Here is an 18323-nt window from a genome sequence, read left to right as displayed (position 1 = left end):
TGCGCGCCACCATACGTGTAGCAACTATGGCAAATCTTATATCGTTTCGAAGCCCCGGATGTTAGCTTTCCAACCCAACTGGAACCGCATCATTTGGACCTCTATAGCTCAAGTTATGGTCGTTTAAGTGCGAAGAGGTCGACTTGACAGCTTTCCGGTTCTTTCATTTCTTCATGAGTTCTCCAACTTTTCATGCTTTCTTTCTTCATTCCCTTGATCCAATCTTTGCCTCCTAAACCTTAAATCACTTAACAAACATATCAAGGCATCTAATGGAATCAAGGAGAATTAGATTTAGCTATTTTAAGTCCTAAAAAGCATGTTTTCACTCTTAAGCGCAATTAAGGGAGAAGTTATAAAACCATGCTATTTCATTGAATAAATGTGGGTAAAAGGTGATAAAATCCCCAAAAATCAATACAAGATAAACCGTCAAAATGGGGTTTGTCAGTGTACGCGTCAGTCACGTGTACGCGTCGCCCTGACAAATTTCTTCTTCGCGCGCATGTGTCGAGCATACGTACGTATCGCCTTGAATGTTCCAAATCCTCATTTTCCTTGAAATCTCCGTCTTTCATACTTTTCTCTTCACTCCTTTGATCCATTCCTTGCCTCTTAACCCTGAAATCACTAACAAATATATCAAGGCATCAAGTGGAATCAAAGTGAATTAAACTTAACTAATTAAAGGCCTAAAAAACATATTTTTAACCATTAAGCACAATTAGAAGAAATTTATGAAATCATGCTATTTTGTTGAATAAATGAGAGAAAAGTTAACAAAATCTACCAAATACAATACAAAATAAACCATAAAATTATGGTTTATCTCTCCAAAGTCTTGATTTTTTCAACCGACCCAGTATGCAAGGGATTGATTTGCTCAACATTGGTGACATTAAAATCCTCCAAGATTTCCTCCTCCTTATCATCAAATATGACATTAAACCTTGATCCTGTATCCATGATATGATTGCCGTTATTATATGAACCTTCCTTATTAGTTCTAAAATCCTTGGATTGACTAATTTGTCTTTTAGTGTGTCGTGGCTTCTCTAATTTCCATTTTTGGAATTTCCGGACCATCCTCCAAGGTCCGAAATCCGGGAGATTTTGATTATTGTCAGGATTGTTGTCACTTAACCGATCACCCATAATTTTCTCTTGCCTTTTCTGGCTAGCGGCATTAACGTTATCATCGAAAACCACCTGTTTTCCTTTTGCCACCTCCACCCGATGGTCTTTTTCGATACCTGGTGCTTCTCCACAAGACTCAGACCGATGACCATAGACCTCGCAGTTAAAGCAAATGAGGTGAAGGCTCTCATATTCGATGTTTAGAGTGTTCCCCAAAATAGATATTCTTGGGATCAATTTTTTTTATAAGTCAATTTTCACACAGATCCTTGCAAATCGTCCCCGCGAATAAATCAATATAGCTTTATCAAGCTTTAGCATAGTTCCGATAGCCGAGCTGATCCTCCATAAGAAATGATGATTGTATAGCTCAATAGGCAAATTAGAAATACGAATCCACGCTGCAACTTTCTTCAGTTATTGTTTTGAGGACAAGAAAAAAGGTCTCTATTTTTTAACTATCAGATAATGTCCTGTCGCCATCCATGGTTCTCTAAGTAGTGCATGCGAATAATCTTTTTATTCTACAAAATAAACCAAAAAATAATCACGATCCATATCAATAACATTAATCTTACTTTTATTTGCCCAATCTCTGTTCAGGCGTTGCTCCATGATTCTTAAATGAATTTTTTTCCCGAGTACTTTGACAATAAGAGCAGTATGCCACGGCTTGCACCATTCATTAAACTCTTCTTTCGAGACTTTAATTTTCGAATAGAGATCAAAAGATTTTTACTTTTTCGATAAGTTCTCGTCTTCTTTATACCACCGATCTTCTGGATCAGAATCATCCTCCATAATGCTTTTATTTAAAACAAAATTTTCATCACCCATCGAACTGGATGCCACTAGGAAAGACTCTTTGTATAAAATCTTTAGCTTCATCACCATTTTTCCTGCGTTATCAGCAATGATTTCCATGTGATCTCCCGGCTAATTAAAATCGACATCTCGCACCTTGACCTTCTTAGTGCTACGTTGGATAAGATCAATCACTTGGGTGGGAACAGAACTATAATGATTTTCCATTTCACCGCTAGTCATATTTTTCAAAATCGATAAACCTATTTCATTTAATTTGCTCCCATGGACCAACAATTACGCTTGTTTATTTTAATGTGTACTACAATTGGTTAAGCTATATAATAAGGAGGTTGATTTTGCTAACCAATGTCATGCTAAGTCAAATTGGCATTACTTTCTCGGTTTAATTGATCCAATACTTCATTTTTTTTACGGTATTTTTTATTTTGGTAAGTAAAAAAATAATCCCTTACAATTTAAAATATCATTTAAAAATTTATTATTTGTTAATAAATTATTATATATGTCAATAAAACATAATTTTTTCATATTCATCTAAAAAGTTGAAGTTCAAGTCTCCTTATCTTTAATAAAAAAATAAATAAATAAATAACTATATATATAAAATATGTTAAAAACTTTTTATTACTAATTTAAATTAAATTGGTTTAGTATTCCATCTCTAACAAAAGCTAAGCATCTCAATCACCAATTCACCATCATTATATACAAAAAATTTAGCTAATATATATCATAAGAGCACATAATAAATTCATCATTAATAAAAAAATTTAATNGTATAAAAAAAAATTATAATTATTTTTTATTATTTTATTATTATTCAAAATATAGTCCTAATTTTTTTAATTTCTCTTTCCTTTTATAAAAAAAATATCTATAAACTTATATCTTTACTATATAATTCACCATATTTAATTATGTCATATACCATAGCAACAGAAATCGAGGGAGCGAGTATCTCATTTATGTTGTACTAATTGACATTGTCGGTAGGAGTCATTAATTAAGTAGTGTATCTGAATGTGCTGCCTAGCTAGCAAAAATTAAAGAACCATCTAACAAATGAAAGGGTCACAGGTGTGGGGTGCGACCCTCACTTCAACGGCAAAGCCATCAAGAGACACGGCCATGCATGAAAATTTGACATTTAATATTTTGGTGCCTAAACGTAGTAACACATATATATTCTGCTTATTTCTCTCTTTCCTCAGGCTCAATTACTCGATGAATAAGTACTATAGTAGAACACAAATATATTATTTGATTAGACTGAAATAAAAAAATAAAAAACAATCTTAGATAACTAATAAAATTTATTTTTTTGTTAATACTTAATCAATAAAATATTGGTCAAAATATTAATTAATATTAATAAAAAAATTTATTTCTTGAAAATAAATGAATAAAAGAAATGAAACACACGATCCCAGTGTGTATTTTAAAAGAAAAAAAATATAGTGTCTATCTTAGTACTTTAATTATAAGTTAAATCTCACTGCTCCCGTTCAAGTAAAACGTAGCCATACATATTGCATCATGGTTATGGGCCACATCCAGGTTTTAATGGTGTAACATGGCAACAAGGTTTTCTTAGGATGTCATGCATTTCATGAATGTATACCAACTTCAACGACAAATCATTAATAATCACATAAAACTTTGGGATACGTGTAGTTTGATGAGAACTTGATTCAATGGAGACAAGAAACGGCGGTTAATATATTTTGCATGAATATATGTAACACTGTTTGCCTAATATTAAGGTCATCATCACATAAGGCTAAAGTTCTAAACTCTAAAGCGTGCATCATCATACTTCTTTTAAGATGAAAAACAATTCATATGTAACTTTAACACGTTAAAAGCTTCCGTTTTCTAATTTAAATTTTCTGACATTTATTTCTTTTTTTTCATAATATCTCCAATTTAGTAGTTTCTGAATTAATAGTTTATTGTGGATCAGAACATTTAAAGATTTATTGTAGATTAATAAATTGTTATATATATAGAACAAAATTCAAACACCTAATACTTACTTAAGTAATGAGATGATTATAGCAGATTTAGTAAGTGAAAAAAACTCACAAGTTCGATCTCCAGTAAACACATCGATTGAAAAGTAAAAAAAAAATCTTGAGTTTAAATAAGTTCTGAACTAAATTAGTACAATCAAAAAAATAGGATCGAATACAAAGACTCACACCAAATCATCACTACAAAAATGCGCTAAGTGGTGGGAGTTTTTTTTTTTTGTTTTGCAGGAAATTTTCACCCCTGCAAGTTGCGTAATGGCGGTTTAGTAAAATGACGTAGTTAGGTATCCTACAACAAATTATGGGAGTTTTTTTTGGAACCGACACTATTTCGAACTCAGAATTGCAGGAGGTTTTTGCCCTCCGCTGTTTGCGGCAGTTTCAACCAAATTGCATCGATTTCGAAAGACCTCAAACGGTTCTATGTTGCAGCATTTTTTATTTAGGTTGTGGGAGTTTTAAACCCCCGCAAATATCTTATACTTAAAACAGCTTTTTATTTTATTGGAGTTGTGAACTACCGCAATTTAAAATATAACTCCAAAATATTTATACTATGATATATATAGTTTTTTCTTATTATATAAAATATTAATTAGAATACAAAGTTTAATAAAAATAAAATTCTTTAAAGTATAAATCTAAAATATAAGCCATTAAAATAAATAATAACTTTTTTATATTATAATAAAATGCATAATATATGAATTCTCACTATCTTTATATGTCTAATCCTAAAAATTAAACAAGCTGCGCTAACGTAATATAAACTCACAACTACAACTAATGAGTTTACTACTTAAATAAGTTTGTTTAGTAAAAAAATGCAACATAATACCCTAACAAATGTGCAACAATAAACAACTAATCAATCTTTAAAGCAATACTAAACAATGTCTTGACGATTTTCTTCGCTTCCATCTGATGATATTATTCCTGTTGGCGGTATAATAGTTTTGTTCTCAACATCATTAGCCTAAAATAAATCAAAAATAGAAATGTCAACATAAAATTTACACATCTATAACACTATAACGATTAACGACAATTCACATAAAAAAAAAAAGGCATTAACCTTTTCTTGTGTCAAAAACTTGAACAGCAAATTAGTAAGAATAGGGATGTAAGGTTAGAATATATGAGACTAATACCATACTAGAACATTAGCATAATATAACAGTTATCAGTTATCATAATTTTTAAAATTATTAGTGTAACATAAATTCGACAAGAGAAGGCAATTTACCTGAGTTCCATGGTCAAATATACTAGTAAGTTTAACAGGAATTCTTCCTTCTTTAGCGAGAAAATAAGCCTTGAATGCAGTCAATGTCCCATCAAATTTAGACTCCAAATGTCTAAAATCAGCTTGGGAGTAATTGGTAGTAGATGACATTGAAGTTGAAGAATTAGCTAATTGGCTAGGGTGATTGGCATTTCTGAAAGTATTAGTAGGTGTTGCTCTCATTCCCATGCATCATACTCTATTAGAATGCTCCTCCCCAAATACTTTGCCAATAGCATCATTTGTGGATGGTCCAGATTCATCTTTCTCATTTTCAGTCATAAGTACTTCAATTTGTTCCTGCAGTTAAAATTTAAACAACAAAAATGTAACAAAATAACATTAAGGTTTGGAAGATATTGAAGTTACACTTTTTACTAAAATAGACCAAAAAATACAACTTAGCGCTATATCCTTTGCACTACAAGAAAATACGTCTATTGCTACGCTTTTAAAGCGTGACGAAAAGCTGAAAAAAGTATAGCGATAGCTTTTTGCCACGCTTTTAAAAGGGTCACGACTGCTAGCGTGGCGGTTGCTCTATCGCCACGCTTTTGGTGAGCTATCGCCACGCTTTTTTTGCCACGCTTTTTACATATTGCCACGCTTAAAAACATGGCTGTATGTGGGAGATATAGCCACGCTTTTAAAGGGTGGCCATACATGAGATATGGCCACGCTTTCAAAGCATGGCGACAGCGAGATATGGCCACGCTTTGGCGACAGCGAGATATGGCCACGCTTTGGCGACAGCGAGATATGGCCACGCTTTCAAAGCGTGGTGAAAGCCTTGTCAGATTAAAAAAAAATTCTTTTTCTGACTTAATCTTCATCATTGCACAATATAAATTCTCAACCCTTTTTTTATTACCAAACCTATAAATATAGTATGCACTTTTTATTACAAGACAAATTAAATAGTCATTAGTGACATAATTTTTGCTATAATTGTTTTATACATTAAAAACTAATGTTCAAATACAAAATAAATCTCGAGTTCAAATTCCAAAACTAAAAACTAAAGAAAAGTACAGGAACAATACAACTTAAACCTTGCTGTTCCTCCTTCCTTTAACCCTCAAACTTCCTTCCTCACCTCAGCAACACCATTTCTCTCTTATGTACAATTTTCTAGTTTATCTTTGATGTCCTGCAATCCAGAAGTTACAGCTTTCTCCACTACTTCAGAGACAGACCTGTCCACTTTGCTTTGTGCCTCTGCCAACAAAGATTCATAATACTACAACAACAATGGCACAAAGAGAATCCGAGTTCAATCACACATCATCAACAATATTATTGCATCAAAAAAGTATACATATACATAAGATATACACAAATCTTGATGCATATAAATTTTTCGTCCAAATGTTCCTCCTCAAGGTGATTTGAATTGAGATTTCTACTTAAAATCTAATGCAACAGAATAAACATAGTAAATATATAAATTTAATAAAAAATATATTAAAAGTTAGTGTTTAAAATCTCAGCACATAAATTATACCCTCTCTAAATCAGAATAATATTACAAATCTAAGTCTTCATGAATTTAAGTTCAACAAAATTAAATAATAAGACTTGAAATAATACTAGTCATAACTAATTTTTAATTTTTTATTATGATCATAAGCCCTTCAGAAATAATTTTTAGGCAACATTATAATCATTTCATGTCACTTGCAATAAAACCAAAAACAGCTGTTGGTACCAGAAATTCCCATATAATAATAGCAAATACAAACAGAACAATCAAACTGCAAAAGTAGTGTTGAAACTTTATGTTCATATGAGGTCACTCTTTCTAAAATCATACATGCCGAGATGTAGAAGACATATGGCAAGCTGCTTCCTTCCTGAGATTTTTCAGAAAGTAACATTTTATGACAATAGAATTGCCTAAACCAGCCAAAATAAGAACTTCAATACAAAGTGGAAACAAGAATTGAAGGAATGAAAAACCTGCTTACCTGGCAAGACAAGTATGTCCACTTTGAAACATAAGGGCATTGAAAGGAGTGATCGCAAAGTGTAGTGAGTATTCCACTTCTATCCGGGTCCAATCTCTCAATCATTCAAAGAGCAAACCAGACACATAAATCATATAAAACATCATTTCACAAGATTATTTCCATCCTCTAAAAACATAATCAACGAAGCAACACACACAAAGCCACAGCAAAAGCAAATGCAGCCTACCGAGGCAAACTGGACAAGTTGGTATTTCAGTACATCCATCAGGAGTCGTCCCAGCAATATCTGCACATTCTGAGTACTCCACAGAAACCAAAAACAGGATATGGCACAAGAATGGAAAAAAGGAAACAGAAAAAAATGAACAAGAACCATGGCGAACTTCTCCCCACAATCTTCAGGATCAAGTGCACATGCATAGAACACCACAAACTGAAATAAAATAGTCCTTTGAAATGATCTCACTAGAACATCAAATACCTAATTAAGAATTTAATAAACATACAAGTTAAAGTATATAGTACAAAGTAATCAAAGCAAATATATGTAATGTCTGAAAAATACCTCAGACAACTGGCCACTGCTTTGACAGGACTCAAGATGCAAAAAAGTCAGCTCAATCAAGCTATCTAATTTCTCCGCAATTGTCTTTCCCTCCAAAATTTTCCTATTTAAATATTCTGCAGCAGGCTGTAATAAAATAAAAAAACAACCATGAGATAGCACATAAGATATGTGAAACACACGAAAGTGAAGACAAAATATAGACCACATATTTCTGTTGATAAGATGATATATAGACTGGCAACTAACATACGTAGTAAATTCGAAGAATTACATAATGAATAAAAGTTGGAAATATATTGCTCATAGATGAGCCAATAGCCTAATAGAACCTAACTACATTCATCTTTCAAAACCTTGCAACTAATTCTCATAGAAGTTGACTGAAAAATTAACAGTAAGCTAACTGCAGAACAAGGATTCAAATCTGATGCATGAGCAAGGCTTTGCCATGATAGGAAAGGAGTTTTATCCATGATCACCGCTAAAGGAAAAATGATGAACCGGCCAAACTCTAATTATAAGTGAGCCAATATATGTTACCTTGTGCTCACGATCAGCATAGAGACAATCTATTGGAAATGGCAACTTAACATACAAAAATATCACGTCAAACAGAACATGTCAGTTTTGACATCAAGAGGCTAAAAAATGTGCATGGAAAAACAGATATGGAACAATAATAGGAATCCTTCAAATATTTGACCAAATAATTGAAAATAAGTTTGATAAGCGTGACAATTACCATCTATAAACCCTTACGAAAATTACCATCTATTTTTACCAACATAATCAAACCCTCAAGGTTGTCCCTCACAACATAACCAAAAAAGAGCAAAAAAGAAAAGAGTAATGGTTCAATATAGTTCCTAAAAGTATACCTTCAAAACTATATTGATGCTTTTGAAATTTCAGAGACTAAGATAAACACATACAATTTCAAGAACCAAATTGAATCTTTACTAAAAGTGAATGACTTATCTCGTTTTATATTCAGTTATGTATCTAAGCATATACTTTACAACAAAAACATCGAAAAAACAAAGCAAGAGAAAGAAATTACTCGCTCAGCAAGCATGCGGGCTTTACTGGGGCCACCAACACCAACTGCAATTAGTTTAACACCAGCTGAATCAAACCTAGCTTTGGCTTCTTTCAAGGCTGAAGCTAATTCCCAACTTGGAACAAGATCAAAAAAAGCATAATTAGAAGAACTATTCTTCAAAAAACTCTTCAATTGTGATCGAAAGAATATTAGTTACCGGCAAGGAAGATTTACTCAACAGCTGCGACGACGACCAAACTGACGGCTCCCTCTCGCACGTCCCCCTCTTTCTCGACGGCAACGGTTCTCGCGGCTCCCTCATCGGCAACCAGGAAGCAGGACGGTGACTGGTGCGACGGGAGCAGCTCCTCTTTCCCCTCCTCGGTAACGGCGAAGAGCGAAGCTCTTCCAGCGGCGACGACGCGTTTGGTGACGACTCCTCCTCTCTCATCGTCGCATACACTCTCTCTCGGGTTTGACTCGACAGCGGCGGCAGACTGGTCTTCGACGGAGCTGGCAGCAAGGCGGCGTCTCCTTTTTCGAGCTCTCCTCTTCCGCATGGGTGAGGTGATGCGTATGTGTATTGTGTTGTGTGCACTGGAGAGGGGAAAATGGGGAGTGGGGCTGCAGCGCTCTTGTGAGGGGAAAGGGGGGAGTGCGGTGGGTGTTAGGTTAGGGTTTGTGAAATAAAAAGGGGCAATGTTCTCTGGATTGCAAAGGATTTAGGGTTTTTTTAAGGGTGAATACAAAAGGTTGGAAGAGTTTTAGGCTTCGAAGGAAAGAGATAGAGTTTCAAAGAGGTGTGAAATTATAACCTTTTCGAAAAAAAATTTTAAAACTTTTTTGGCCAGGCTTTTAAAGCGTACCAAAAAAGTAATAGGAAACGGACACGTTTTTAAAATGTCACAATAACAAAACTCTATCACCACGTTTTAAAAGCGTGCCTGTTTCTTCTTATTGCTACGTTTTTTAAGCGTGGCAAAACAAAGCGTGGCCAAATCTCGAATCAATTGTCATCCTCATAAAAGTATGGCCGTAGACCCTTTTCGCCACGCTTTTCAAGCGTAGCAAGAAAAAAAGTAGCCAAATCTCTAATCTATTGCTACCCTCATAAAAGCGTGGCCATTGACCACTTTTGGCCACGCTTTTAAAGCGTGGCAAGAAAATAGCGTGACCATAGGCCTTTTTTCTTGTAGTGTTGCTTCATCAATCACAAACGACCCATCTTTCTTCTTATGAGTTTCTATGTACATTTCTCCACAGCTAATTTTTCGTCCAGTTTTTAAAAACTATGCAAAAGAATATAAAAAAATAAAAGTTAAGGAGCATATGATAATTTAGTAAAATCAAAAAATGAGTGATGGTTCATACTATTTCATGTCTTTTCCTTGAGATGGGTTTCGAGCCACCAGTATGGGGAATTGTTTGCTTCTTGCGAACTTCCTTGTTTCTTTTACACATCTCCTATGAAAAAAGCAAAATGAAGATTAGAAAAGTGATTACGTATTAATATTATATTTTAAAAATTTAGCATGTTACCATTGTAGAAGGTAGAAACCGATATTGAACGAAGGCCACTAACATTGCTCCCCTCTTCCTTGGCAACGTTATTAGCAACGTTAGTGAGCCAACTTTGGCCACTAACGTTGCTTCCCTTCTCCCTGAGCCAACGTTACTGGGCAACGTTAGTGAGCCAACTTTGGCCACTAACGTTGCTTCCTCCTTCTTAGTAACGTTAATGGGCAACGTTAGTGAGCCAACTTTGGCCACTAATGTTGCTTCCTCCTTCCTTGGCAACATTAACCATAGCGTTAGTGGGCTAACTTTGACCACTAAAGCTATGGCCTCTTCTTCTTCGCTGCCTTTCTTTGCTTCTCTTTATCTATCATCAACCAAACAAATGCATCAAAGTCTTACAATAATCACAAGATAATGCATCATTCATAGCATCAAGTAACTCTTGCATTAATCTCATGAAAATGCTCATAAATAACAATGTTTGATTGAATCAAGACATGCATACATTTTTCATCCAAATACTTACTTATTGTCTAAGAAAGTGCATGAAACCAAGTAATAACTAATTAAAAAGGCTTGTAAAACTAGCCTAAGATGCCTAGGCATCACAGTCCTTGCTCCATTCTGCTCCACTTTCTCTGCTGGTTGAGGAACCCGTCCACCACCTCTGGTGTCCTTGGCTTCGCTTTCTTCCTTGGCATGCATTACCTTTTTCATTTGCTCCATTTCCCCTGCTGTCCAAGGAGCTATACCACTACCTTTGCTCTCTTGCAACTTTGTGTTTTGTTCTCCCATGATCTGAATGTTGCTTTAATGATGTCCTTGGAGGGATGAGATTGTCCTTTTTATCTTGTTGCTTTGTTAGAGCTACAGCTGTCCTTGTTGTGTTGTTTATTTCTTTTTCTTCCAGCTGTTCTGCTTTGCTTATGATGTAGACAGTTGCCCTTTTTCTCTTATCAAATGCATAGCTTTTTATTTTGCCAAACGGTGCTATATTAAAATGCTATGGGTTTGTGCATTAGCTTGAAGCACCAAGGGAATAAACCAGTTGCATTGTTTGGCTGTGAAATGAGTTATGGAACTGCCACAATAAAAAACACATTAAACAATATTGGGCTTTTAACCCAAATAATGTTTGTCATCATTTATAAAACCCAAAATCAAACTAAGCTCAACAGAATGTTAGTGTTGGCAGCTAGACAAGTGACACAAATAGAATAAATTTAGAAGGATGATGATATTGAATGAACATGTCATTCTAGAGTAGCATGTAGAGTTCAAATGCGAATTTAAATGTGATGCTAGAGAAGTCAGTGCAAAGAAATTTCGAAAGCCATGAGGATTTGCTATTGGAGAAGTCCTAACGACTAACCCTTATTTAATTAATACAGTATTTGATAACGATGAGATAGGAGCAAAAGGTGAGAATATATCCTAAAAGAAGGAAAATATCAACTACTTTATAGATGCACATTGGGATTAACCCGACCTATTAATTTTGAAAGGTATCCCCTTTCACTTGTCTTTTTTGAATCCTGATGGAATGAATCAAGAGTGCTCTTATGGACAAAGAGGCTTCGATGATCCGTCGAATGAATTCGATGTCAAGCAATAGTTTGAGAATAAGAAAGCCAGTCTTATAGCGATTTGAAATGTACAACAACAAAAAGGTTGCAAAGTATAACATACTAGAGAGTGAGCATTAAAAGCAAGCAGAAACTCACCTGCAGTCAACTTCACATGAAGTTTTTCTGGATGGCTGACATGTGTTATCATTTGGTTTGAAAAAAATCAGTTTATTTTATACAAATGGTTTAATTAAAAAACTAATTTAAATTGGACCAAGCAGTTACTTTTACTCTCTTCTTTTTCATTACGCTATTGAAATTCGTTTTCTTCCAATTTTTCAGAATTAATATCAAACTTTCAATTGAGTATATTCACCTTATTTATATTTCTTAATCAAATTTATTATTTCAAATATATTTTTTAATTTATATTTTTATTCACTTCTCTATGAATGATAAAAATCATTTAACAATACATAAATGTTCATGTCATCACACCTCAGGATAAAATTGATTGGATGTTGGACAAAAATTTTAGGAATTTTATTATTCACATCTTTGTCTAGAGTCAACACAGAGATTGATTGAGTTGTCATTACTTTCCATATTCAAATCATTATAGGTAAAGTTAGTAAGGATGAAGAAGAAAAACGTTTCAAATTCATCATTTAGGAATTTAGAGATAACATGCAAAAAAATAAAAAAAATTAGAGGTAGTTATTTGATCTATCTAAATCGATTTTTTTTCAAACCAAATGATAACACGTGTCAGCCATCCAGAAATAACTTCATGTGAAGTCGACTGCAAGTGTGTTTCCACCTTTAAAGTATTTTATAAAGTGTATTCATTACGGAAATAGCACATACGTGTGTGGTATCATTGTAAATAGAAAAAATAAAAAATCTAGAGAGACAGCAGTTCTCATTCTTGTCTATAAACATCAATAGAAAAGGAACATCGAGAGTAGTAGAATTCCAAAATCATTGCTCAAGTTATCTTCACCCTGGTAATAGTATACTCAACTATTGGTATTGAAGTTTTGTAAGAATCAATTGAGAATCAATTCAAATATAAAGTATCTTACAGAAAAATTTGGCACACACAACATCAATTTAATATTTGTACCTGCTATATATAATTATTAATTATAGAATATTTAATTTATATATCGCTTTTTTTTTCTTATATTGTTATAAAGATAATCTATAATCAATAGATTTCAAATATACTTAGTATGACTCAATGAATCACTTTTTTCGATAAGTATTTTTTATGGATTCTACTCATCCTATTCTTATTAACTGAATATATATAATAATATATTATTAAAATAATAAAAAATAGAAAGAATGAATGTAAAAAGTAGAACTAAAAAAATGGATTCATTTCGCCTTCTATTTCCACAAGGAACATAGGTATGATAATACACTTTTTCATTTTTTATTTGGAAAAGGAAAAAAATCTTTTAAGCTATGCTAAATTTTTCACAAAGGAAAGAAAGCATGGAGCTGAAATAACTCACTTAAAACCCATTTTAAAGGATTATGCGGTACGATTGAATCAAATAAGCCTTTTTGGAATAAATATTCAGCTACTTGTGAACCTTCAGGTATTGTCGTATTCAACGTTTGTTCAATTACTCTTTTACCCGCAAATGCAATGTAAGCATCGGGTTCGGCAATAATGGTATCGCCCAACATGCCGAAACTGGCAGTCGCCCCACCAGTAGTAGAAGATGTAAGGATGGATACATAGAATAACCTTTTATTTTTTTGATACTCATATAAAGCAGAAGATATTTTAGCCATTTGCATCAAGCTCAGACTTCCTTCTTGCAGAGGTAAAAGTTGATTACCAGCATGTTCGACCAAACAGGTTATTTTCTCGCCTACTACAGATCCCATACTACCCCCCATAAACTGAAAATCCATGATCCCGATTGCTACAGGAATCCCGTTTAGTTGATCTGTGCCTGTTTGAATAGCCTCAGTTAATCCTGCCTTCCTTTAATAAGAGTCCATACGATTCTTATGGATTTGAATTCCTCTTCCGAATGAAATTCAATGGGATCCATAGAGACCATGTCTTCATCCATAGGATTCCAAGTACATGGATCAATCGAAAATTCGATTCTATCTGAACTGCTCATTTTCAAATGATATCCACAGTGTTCACAAATATTCATTTTTGATTTAAAAAATTTTCTATAATTTAATCCATAATAATTTTTGCATTCAATCCATAAATGCTTGTATTTTTTAGTTTCATCAAGATCTTTAGAATCCTCTCTTTTAGTTAAATTCTCATTCGTGATAGTTGTTTTTATGGAAGAACCCTCGCTTTCACTACTATTTACGCCCTTACCATAAATAGAAGTATAAAAGTAACTGTCATTGTATTTATCATTTTCACCTAAATGTGACTAACAATACAGATTTGACAATGAAGATAACTTTCAATGCAATTATGAATGCCATTTTTCCAACTCGATTTAGTATCATACATGTAATGATTCTCATGTCTCTTAGAGACATTATTCAGATAGCTAGAATTCTTATTATAACTATCAAAAAAATATTCTGGTTTACTTAGAAAAGAAGGATCATTAGAAATCTCCAAAAATTGATTTTCAATATCAAAATATATGCAATAACGGTTCCTTTGGCTATTGTTATCCCTAACTAAAAGGATTTTATTAAATAGGAAATTTCTAATGTTTCTGACACCGACTAAATAATCAACATTACTGTAACTAGAATTGTCACTATCATTCCAACTAGGAAAGTCTTTTTTCATATCAATCAAAATTGGGTCTTCACTTGCACTAGTATTTTCAATAGGACTAAAACTATCCATTGAGTTACTTAGCCCACACCTGTATTCTAACTGCCTATAAAACAGTATAGAATTGAACATTGACTATTTGTCCCTCTGTTAGAGGTGTTCCCGAAATGTCTGCGATCGAGTAAATAGCTCTACGAACGAATGGATCGAATCGAATTGAAAAATGGAAAGATTTGTACAAGTTATATCCTTCGTCACCACTTTGCGGAAAATGGTTAGATATCAATATGTTAGATACATGTGACTCGATTGGTGAAATAGTATCTCTCTCCAAGAAAGCATGTTTTTTTTACTGCCGCACAAAGAAAAAATTTTGTTCCGAATGAACAAGATATTGAGGAATTATGCATATGTAAAATAATAATTATTGATACAGGCCCTTTCCACAAAAATAGAGAATCTTTTGTTACAATAGAAACAGAAGTGATATTGATTATTCAAGCATCGAAGTCGATTTGCTTTTAAAAAAGAGGATATTAATGAACTTCTATGAAATGGTTTCACGGGATTCAGCCAATTGTCTTGATCGTGGGATATCATTGAAACATAGGAATCCGTGTTATCAAAAGATTTCCTGCGATTCTTTCTAGTAGGAGTGTTCAAAACTGATCCGGACCGAACTAAACCAACCAACCAAACCAAAAAAATCGAAAACAAAAAAAAACCAAAAAAATGTGTTTTTCAGTTTTTTTGCGGTTCAGTTCGGGTTTCAGTTCTAACCAGGAAAACCCTAACCGAACCGAACCAAACCGGTGAAGTAAAAAAAATCCTAAAAAACCAACCTCACTCCCCCCACCCCACCCCACCCCCAAACGGCCAAACCCCAATTCCCTTGAGCGCGATTCCTGAGCAGCAGTGAGCCCTAACCCGACGCCTCCCACCCCCAATCCAAAGCTCTCAGTCTCAGCCTCTCACTATCGCGCTCTCCTTTTTGCAGTGACGCTTTCCTCTCACGGTGGCGAACCCACGTTCCTCCCAGTCTGCCACCACGTTCTTCACGGACAGAGCACCACGAAGCCCCAGCCACAGCCTGAACGACCCTCGCACACAGCAGTAGCAGTCTAGCATAGCACGACCCTCATCCCTCACACCCAGTGCCAGTAGTAGCAGAGCACGACCCTCGTCCCTCGCACCCAGCGCCAGTAGTAGCAGAGCACGACCCTCCTCCCTCGCACCCAGTTGTAGCAGAGCCCAACCCTCGCATCCTCGCGCCCAGCAGTAGCAGAGCCACAACCCTCGCCAGTCGCCACCCACAACACAGCACCCACCAGTCACCAATTCAAGTCAGATATGGAGGCCGAGCCACCGAGTCAGGTATGTAATTTGGTTAAATAGTTGATTCATTGATATTGTTTACTTTATTACTGACTTGCTGACTTGTTGATTCATTGTTAATTTGGTTAAATTATACTCAGTATTGGTATTGTTTACTTTATTGTTGACTTGCTGACTTGTTGATTCATTGTTAATTTGGCTAAATTATACTCAGCATTGGTATTTTTCAGGTATTGTTGCTGGTTAAATTATTGTTGCTGGTTATTGATGCTGACTTGCTGATTTTGTTCTGTTTGTTGAATTGTTTGCTGACTTGGTTATTGATTATTGTTGCTGGTTAAATTATTGTTTGCTGATTATTGATTATTGTTGATGGTTATTGATTCATTTATGTAGTTTGACGTCAGTTCACGTGAAAATATGGGCGACACTGGATTACCGCCAGTTCCTCTGCCGAATGAATCAACAAGTATCAGATCTTCCAAGTGCATCGCCAGTTCGTCTTCAGTTGTATTGACTGTTGAACTTTTAAACTTCTTTAATTGTTGTATTTGAATTCTTTTTGTCGTTAAATTTCATTAGACCAAGACTTTGTTAGCTATTGTGTATTTGTGTTGGTCGATTTTAATGCGATGACTTTGTGAAATAGTATGGTAGTATTTCGTTTGAATTGATTGAAAAACCGAACAAACCGAATCAAACCAAACCGATTTTAATTGGTTTGGTTTGGTTCGGATGGCTTCGATAAAAAAACGAATCAAACCGAATCGCAGTTTAATTACATGATCGGATCGGATGACTTTTTTCTCAAAAACCGAACCAAATCGCATCGCGAATACCCCTACTTTCTAGTATGGAATGAGTCAATCATCTACTTTGGTATCTTATTAAAAAAAGATGGTGATATTGTTCTTCCATTGATCAAGAATTTCGATTTTTGGGAAGTATTACGGCCATCCAATAAGAAGGGTTTCAATTTTTTCAAATGAATGATTTGAAGACCTATTGATTCTAACAACTGATTATAGAGTGGATCATTCGAACCTTTCAATTCATAGATGTGGATCTCAGACCTATGAATGGGGATACTCCCAAAACTCACAAAAAAAAAAAGAAGTGAGTTAGACAGAAAGAGAAGAAACTTGGACAAAAAAAGTAACTTGGACAAAAAAAAACAAAGTAACATAGACAAAACTTTTTTGTCGATAACACCAACCTCAAACCAATCAATCGAATATTAATACACCACGTCAACAATGCTATATTTCATCGAGTGTTAGTTTTTTAAGTTACCAAACTGGTGACTTAACCGTACAAAGATGATGAAGTCAACAATGCTATATTTCATCGAGTGTTTTGGATATTTTTTCTTTGAGGAGAGACTTTCCAACATTACAGTGCAAGCTACTTATCTCCATTGATGGAGAGCATTTGTATGGTATGGATTCTATTTATACTGTATTCAGGTAAGGACCCCCAATTTTGTCTGGTAAAAAGATGAATTTTGGTCAATAACATTTATTTTGAGAAATGATGATTTATTTTATTTTATTTCATAAATTTTTTTCTTTCTTTAGTACTATGGAAGATGAAAGGTTGAACTAAATAAGAAATAAACGTTATGACACTATCAGTCAAAAACTTCAACCACCTCTTTTGAATATGTTTCTAAAACTAGAAACTTAAACTCTATTTTCAAGACAATTCACAAATCTCTTAAAATGACTATAATTTTAGATTTATAGTTGTTGAATTTAAACGCAAAATGAAAGAGGCATCCTCTAAACTTGTTCTTGAAAGAGTCATTGAAGATAGAAAAAGAACTACCACAACATTTTTGGTTGGAAATCAAATATTAATAGAGAATCCAACCAAATTAGTCCAATCAATCAGGTTAACCAAAAATTAGCTATCTGTACTGGAAGTCTCTGGTACGGGTTGAGAGATGGATCGGGAACTTGCGGGTTGAGGCGAATGCCGGATCACTTGACTGGAGCAATGGGGGAAGGTACCTGCAAAGACACTCCGGTGCTCAAGTCAGAATGGATCTGAGAGGTATAAGGTGTGAGGAATGAATGAATACCTGGAGGGGCTTGGGTCCTCAATTTATAGGTGTTGGTGAGTGTCTTATCTTATCTTATCTTATTTGGCTAAGATAAGGGAGATGTTTGAATTTGAAAGTCGGTTAGGAGTTCTAGAGGGTCGGTTTCGGGCCTTCTAGGAGAGAGAGGCAAGTCGGACCCGAGGCGCCGGG

At 34.5% G+C, this 18323-nt stretch overlaps 2 protein-coding genes and 1 pseudogene across 5 annotated transcripts; all 3 read right to left on the bottom strand.

Moving 5' to 3' along the window:
- Positions 1-4834: 4834 nt before the first annotated feature.
- On the bottom strand, positions 4835-5618 carry LOC127744750 (uncharacterized). The gene is made up of 2 exons (XM_052257003.1): positions 5245-5618; positions 4835-4974 (listed from the first exon to the last, which is right to left on the bottom strand). Exons 1-2 carry the CDS (start codon positions 5470-5472, stop codon positions 4885-4887), a joined length of 318 nt encoding a protein of 105 aa, XP_052112963.1. The 5' UTR covers positions 5473-5618; the 3' UTR covers positions 4835-4884.
- Positions 5619-6211: 593 nt separating this feature from the next.
- Positions 6212-9627, bottom strand: LOC107483915 (uncharacterized). 4 transcript variants are annotated; one of them, XR_008006643.1, is made up of 5 exons: positions 9081-9627; positions 8882-8996; positions 7251-7944; positions 7097-7136; positions 6212-6523 (listed from the first exon to the last, which is right to left on the bottom strand). XR_008006643.1 is itself a non-coding variant. In XM_052258173.1 (4 exons), the coding sequence occupies exons 2-4, from the start codon at positions 8894-8896 to the stop codon at positions 7393-7395; spliced, it is 483 nt and encodes a 160-aa protein (XP_052114133.1). In that variant the 5' UTR covers positions 8897-8996; positions 9081-9627; the 3' UTR covers positions 7151-7392. The 4 variants fall into 4 exon arrangements, 1 of the variants encoding a protein (XP_052114133.1); XR_008006642.1 differs by lacking the exon at positions 7097-7136 and having other exon boundaries at positions 7251-7686; positions 7819-7944; XR_008006641.1 differs by lacking the exon at positions 7097-7136.
- A 3807-nt stretch (positions 9628-13434) lies between these two features.
- Positions 13435-14866, bottom strand: LOC127747739 (acetyl-coenzyme A carboxylase carboxyl transferase subunit beta, chloroplastic-like; annotated as a pseudogene).
- Between the last annotated feature and the right edge of the window lie 3457 nt (positions 14867-18323).

Source organism: Arachis duranensis, chromosome 1 (assembly GCF_000817695.3).
Source record: "Arachis duranensis cultivar V14167 chromosome 1, aradu.V14167.gnm2.J7QH, whole genome shotgun sequence".
In the NCBI taxonomy this organism is placed as follows: domain Eukaryota; kingdom Viridiplantae; phylum Streptophyta; class Magnoliopsida; order Fabales; family Fabaceae; genus Arachis; species Arachis duranensis.
Note: the sequence above shows the minus strand (reverse complement) of the source record. Positions and strands in the feature narration are given on the sequence as shown.

What these genes read in the sequence shown, in the direction of transcription:
- LOC127744750 (XM_052257003.1), bottom strand. Translation starts at nt 5,472, where the DNA reads ATGGGAATGAGAGCAACACCTACTAATACTTTCAGAAATGCCAATCAC. An exon ending in TATTTGACCATGGAACTCAG is followed by an intron (nt 4,975 to 5,244) that starts GTAAATTGCCTT and finishes GATTTATTTTAG; the next exon opens with GCTAATGATGTTGAGAACAA.
- LOC107483915 (XM_052258173.1), bottom strand. An exon ending in GCAGTGGCCAGTTGTCTGAG is followed by an intron (nt 7,735 to 7,818) that starts GTATTTTTCAGA and finishes ATTCTTAATTAG; the next exon opens with GTATTTGATGTTCTAGTGAG.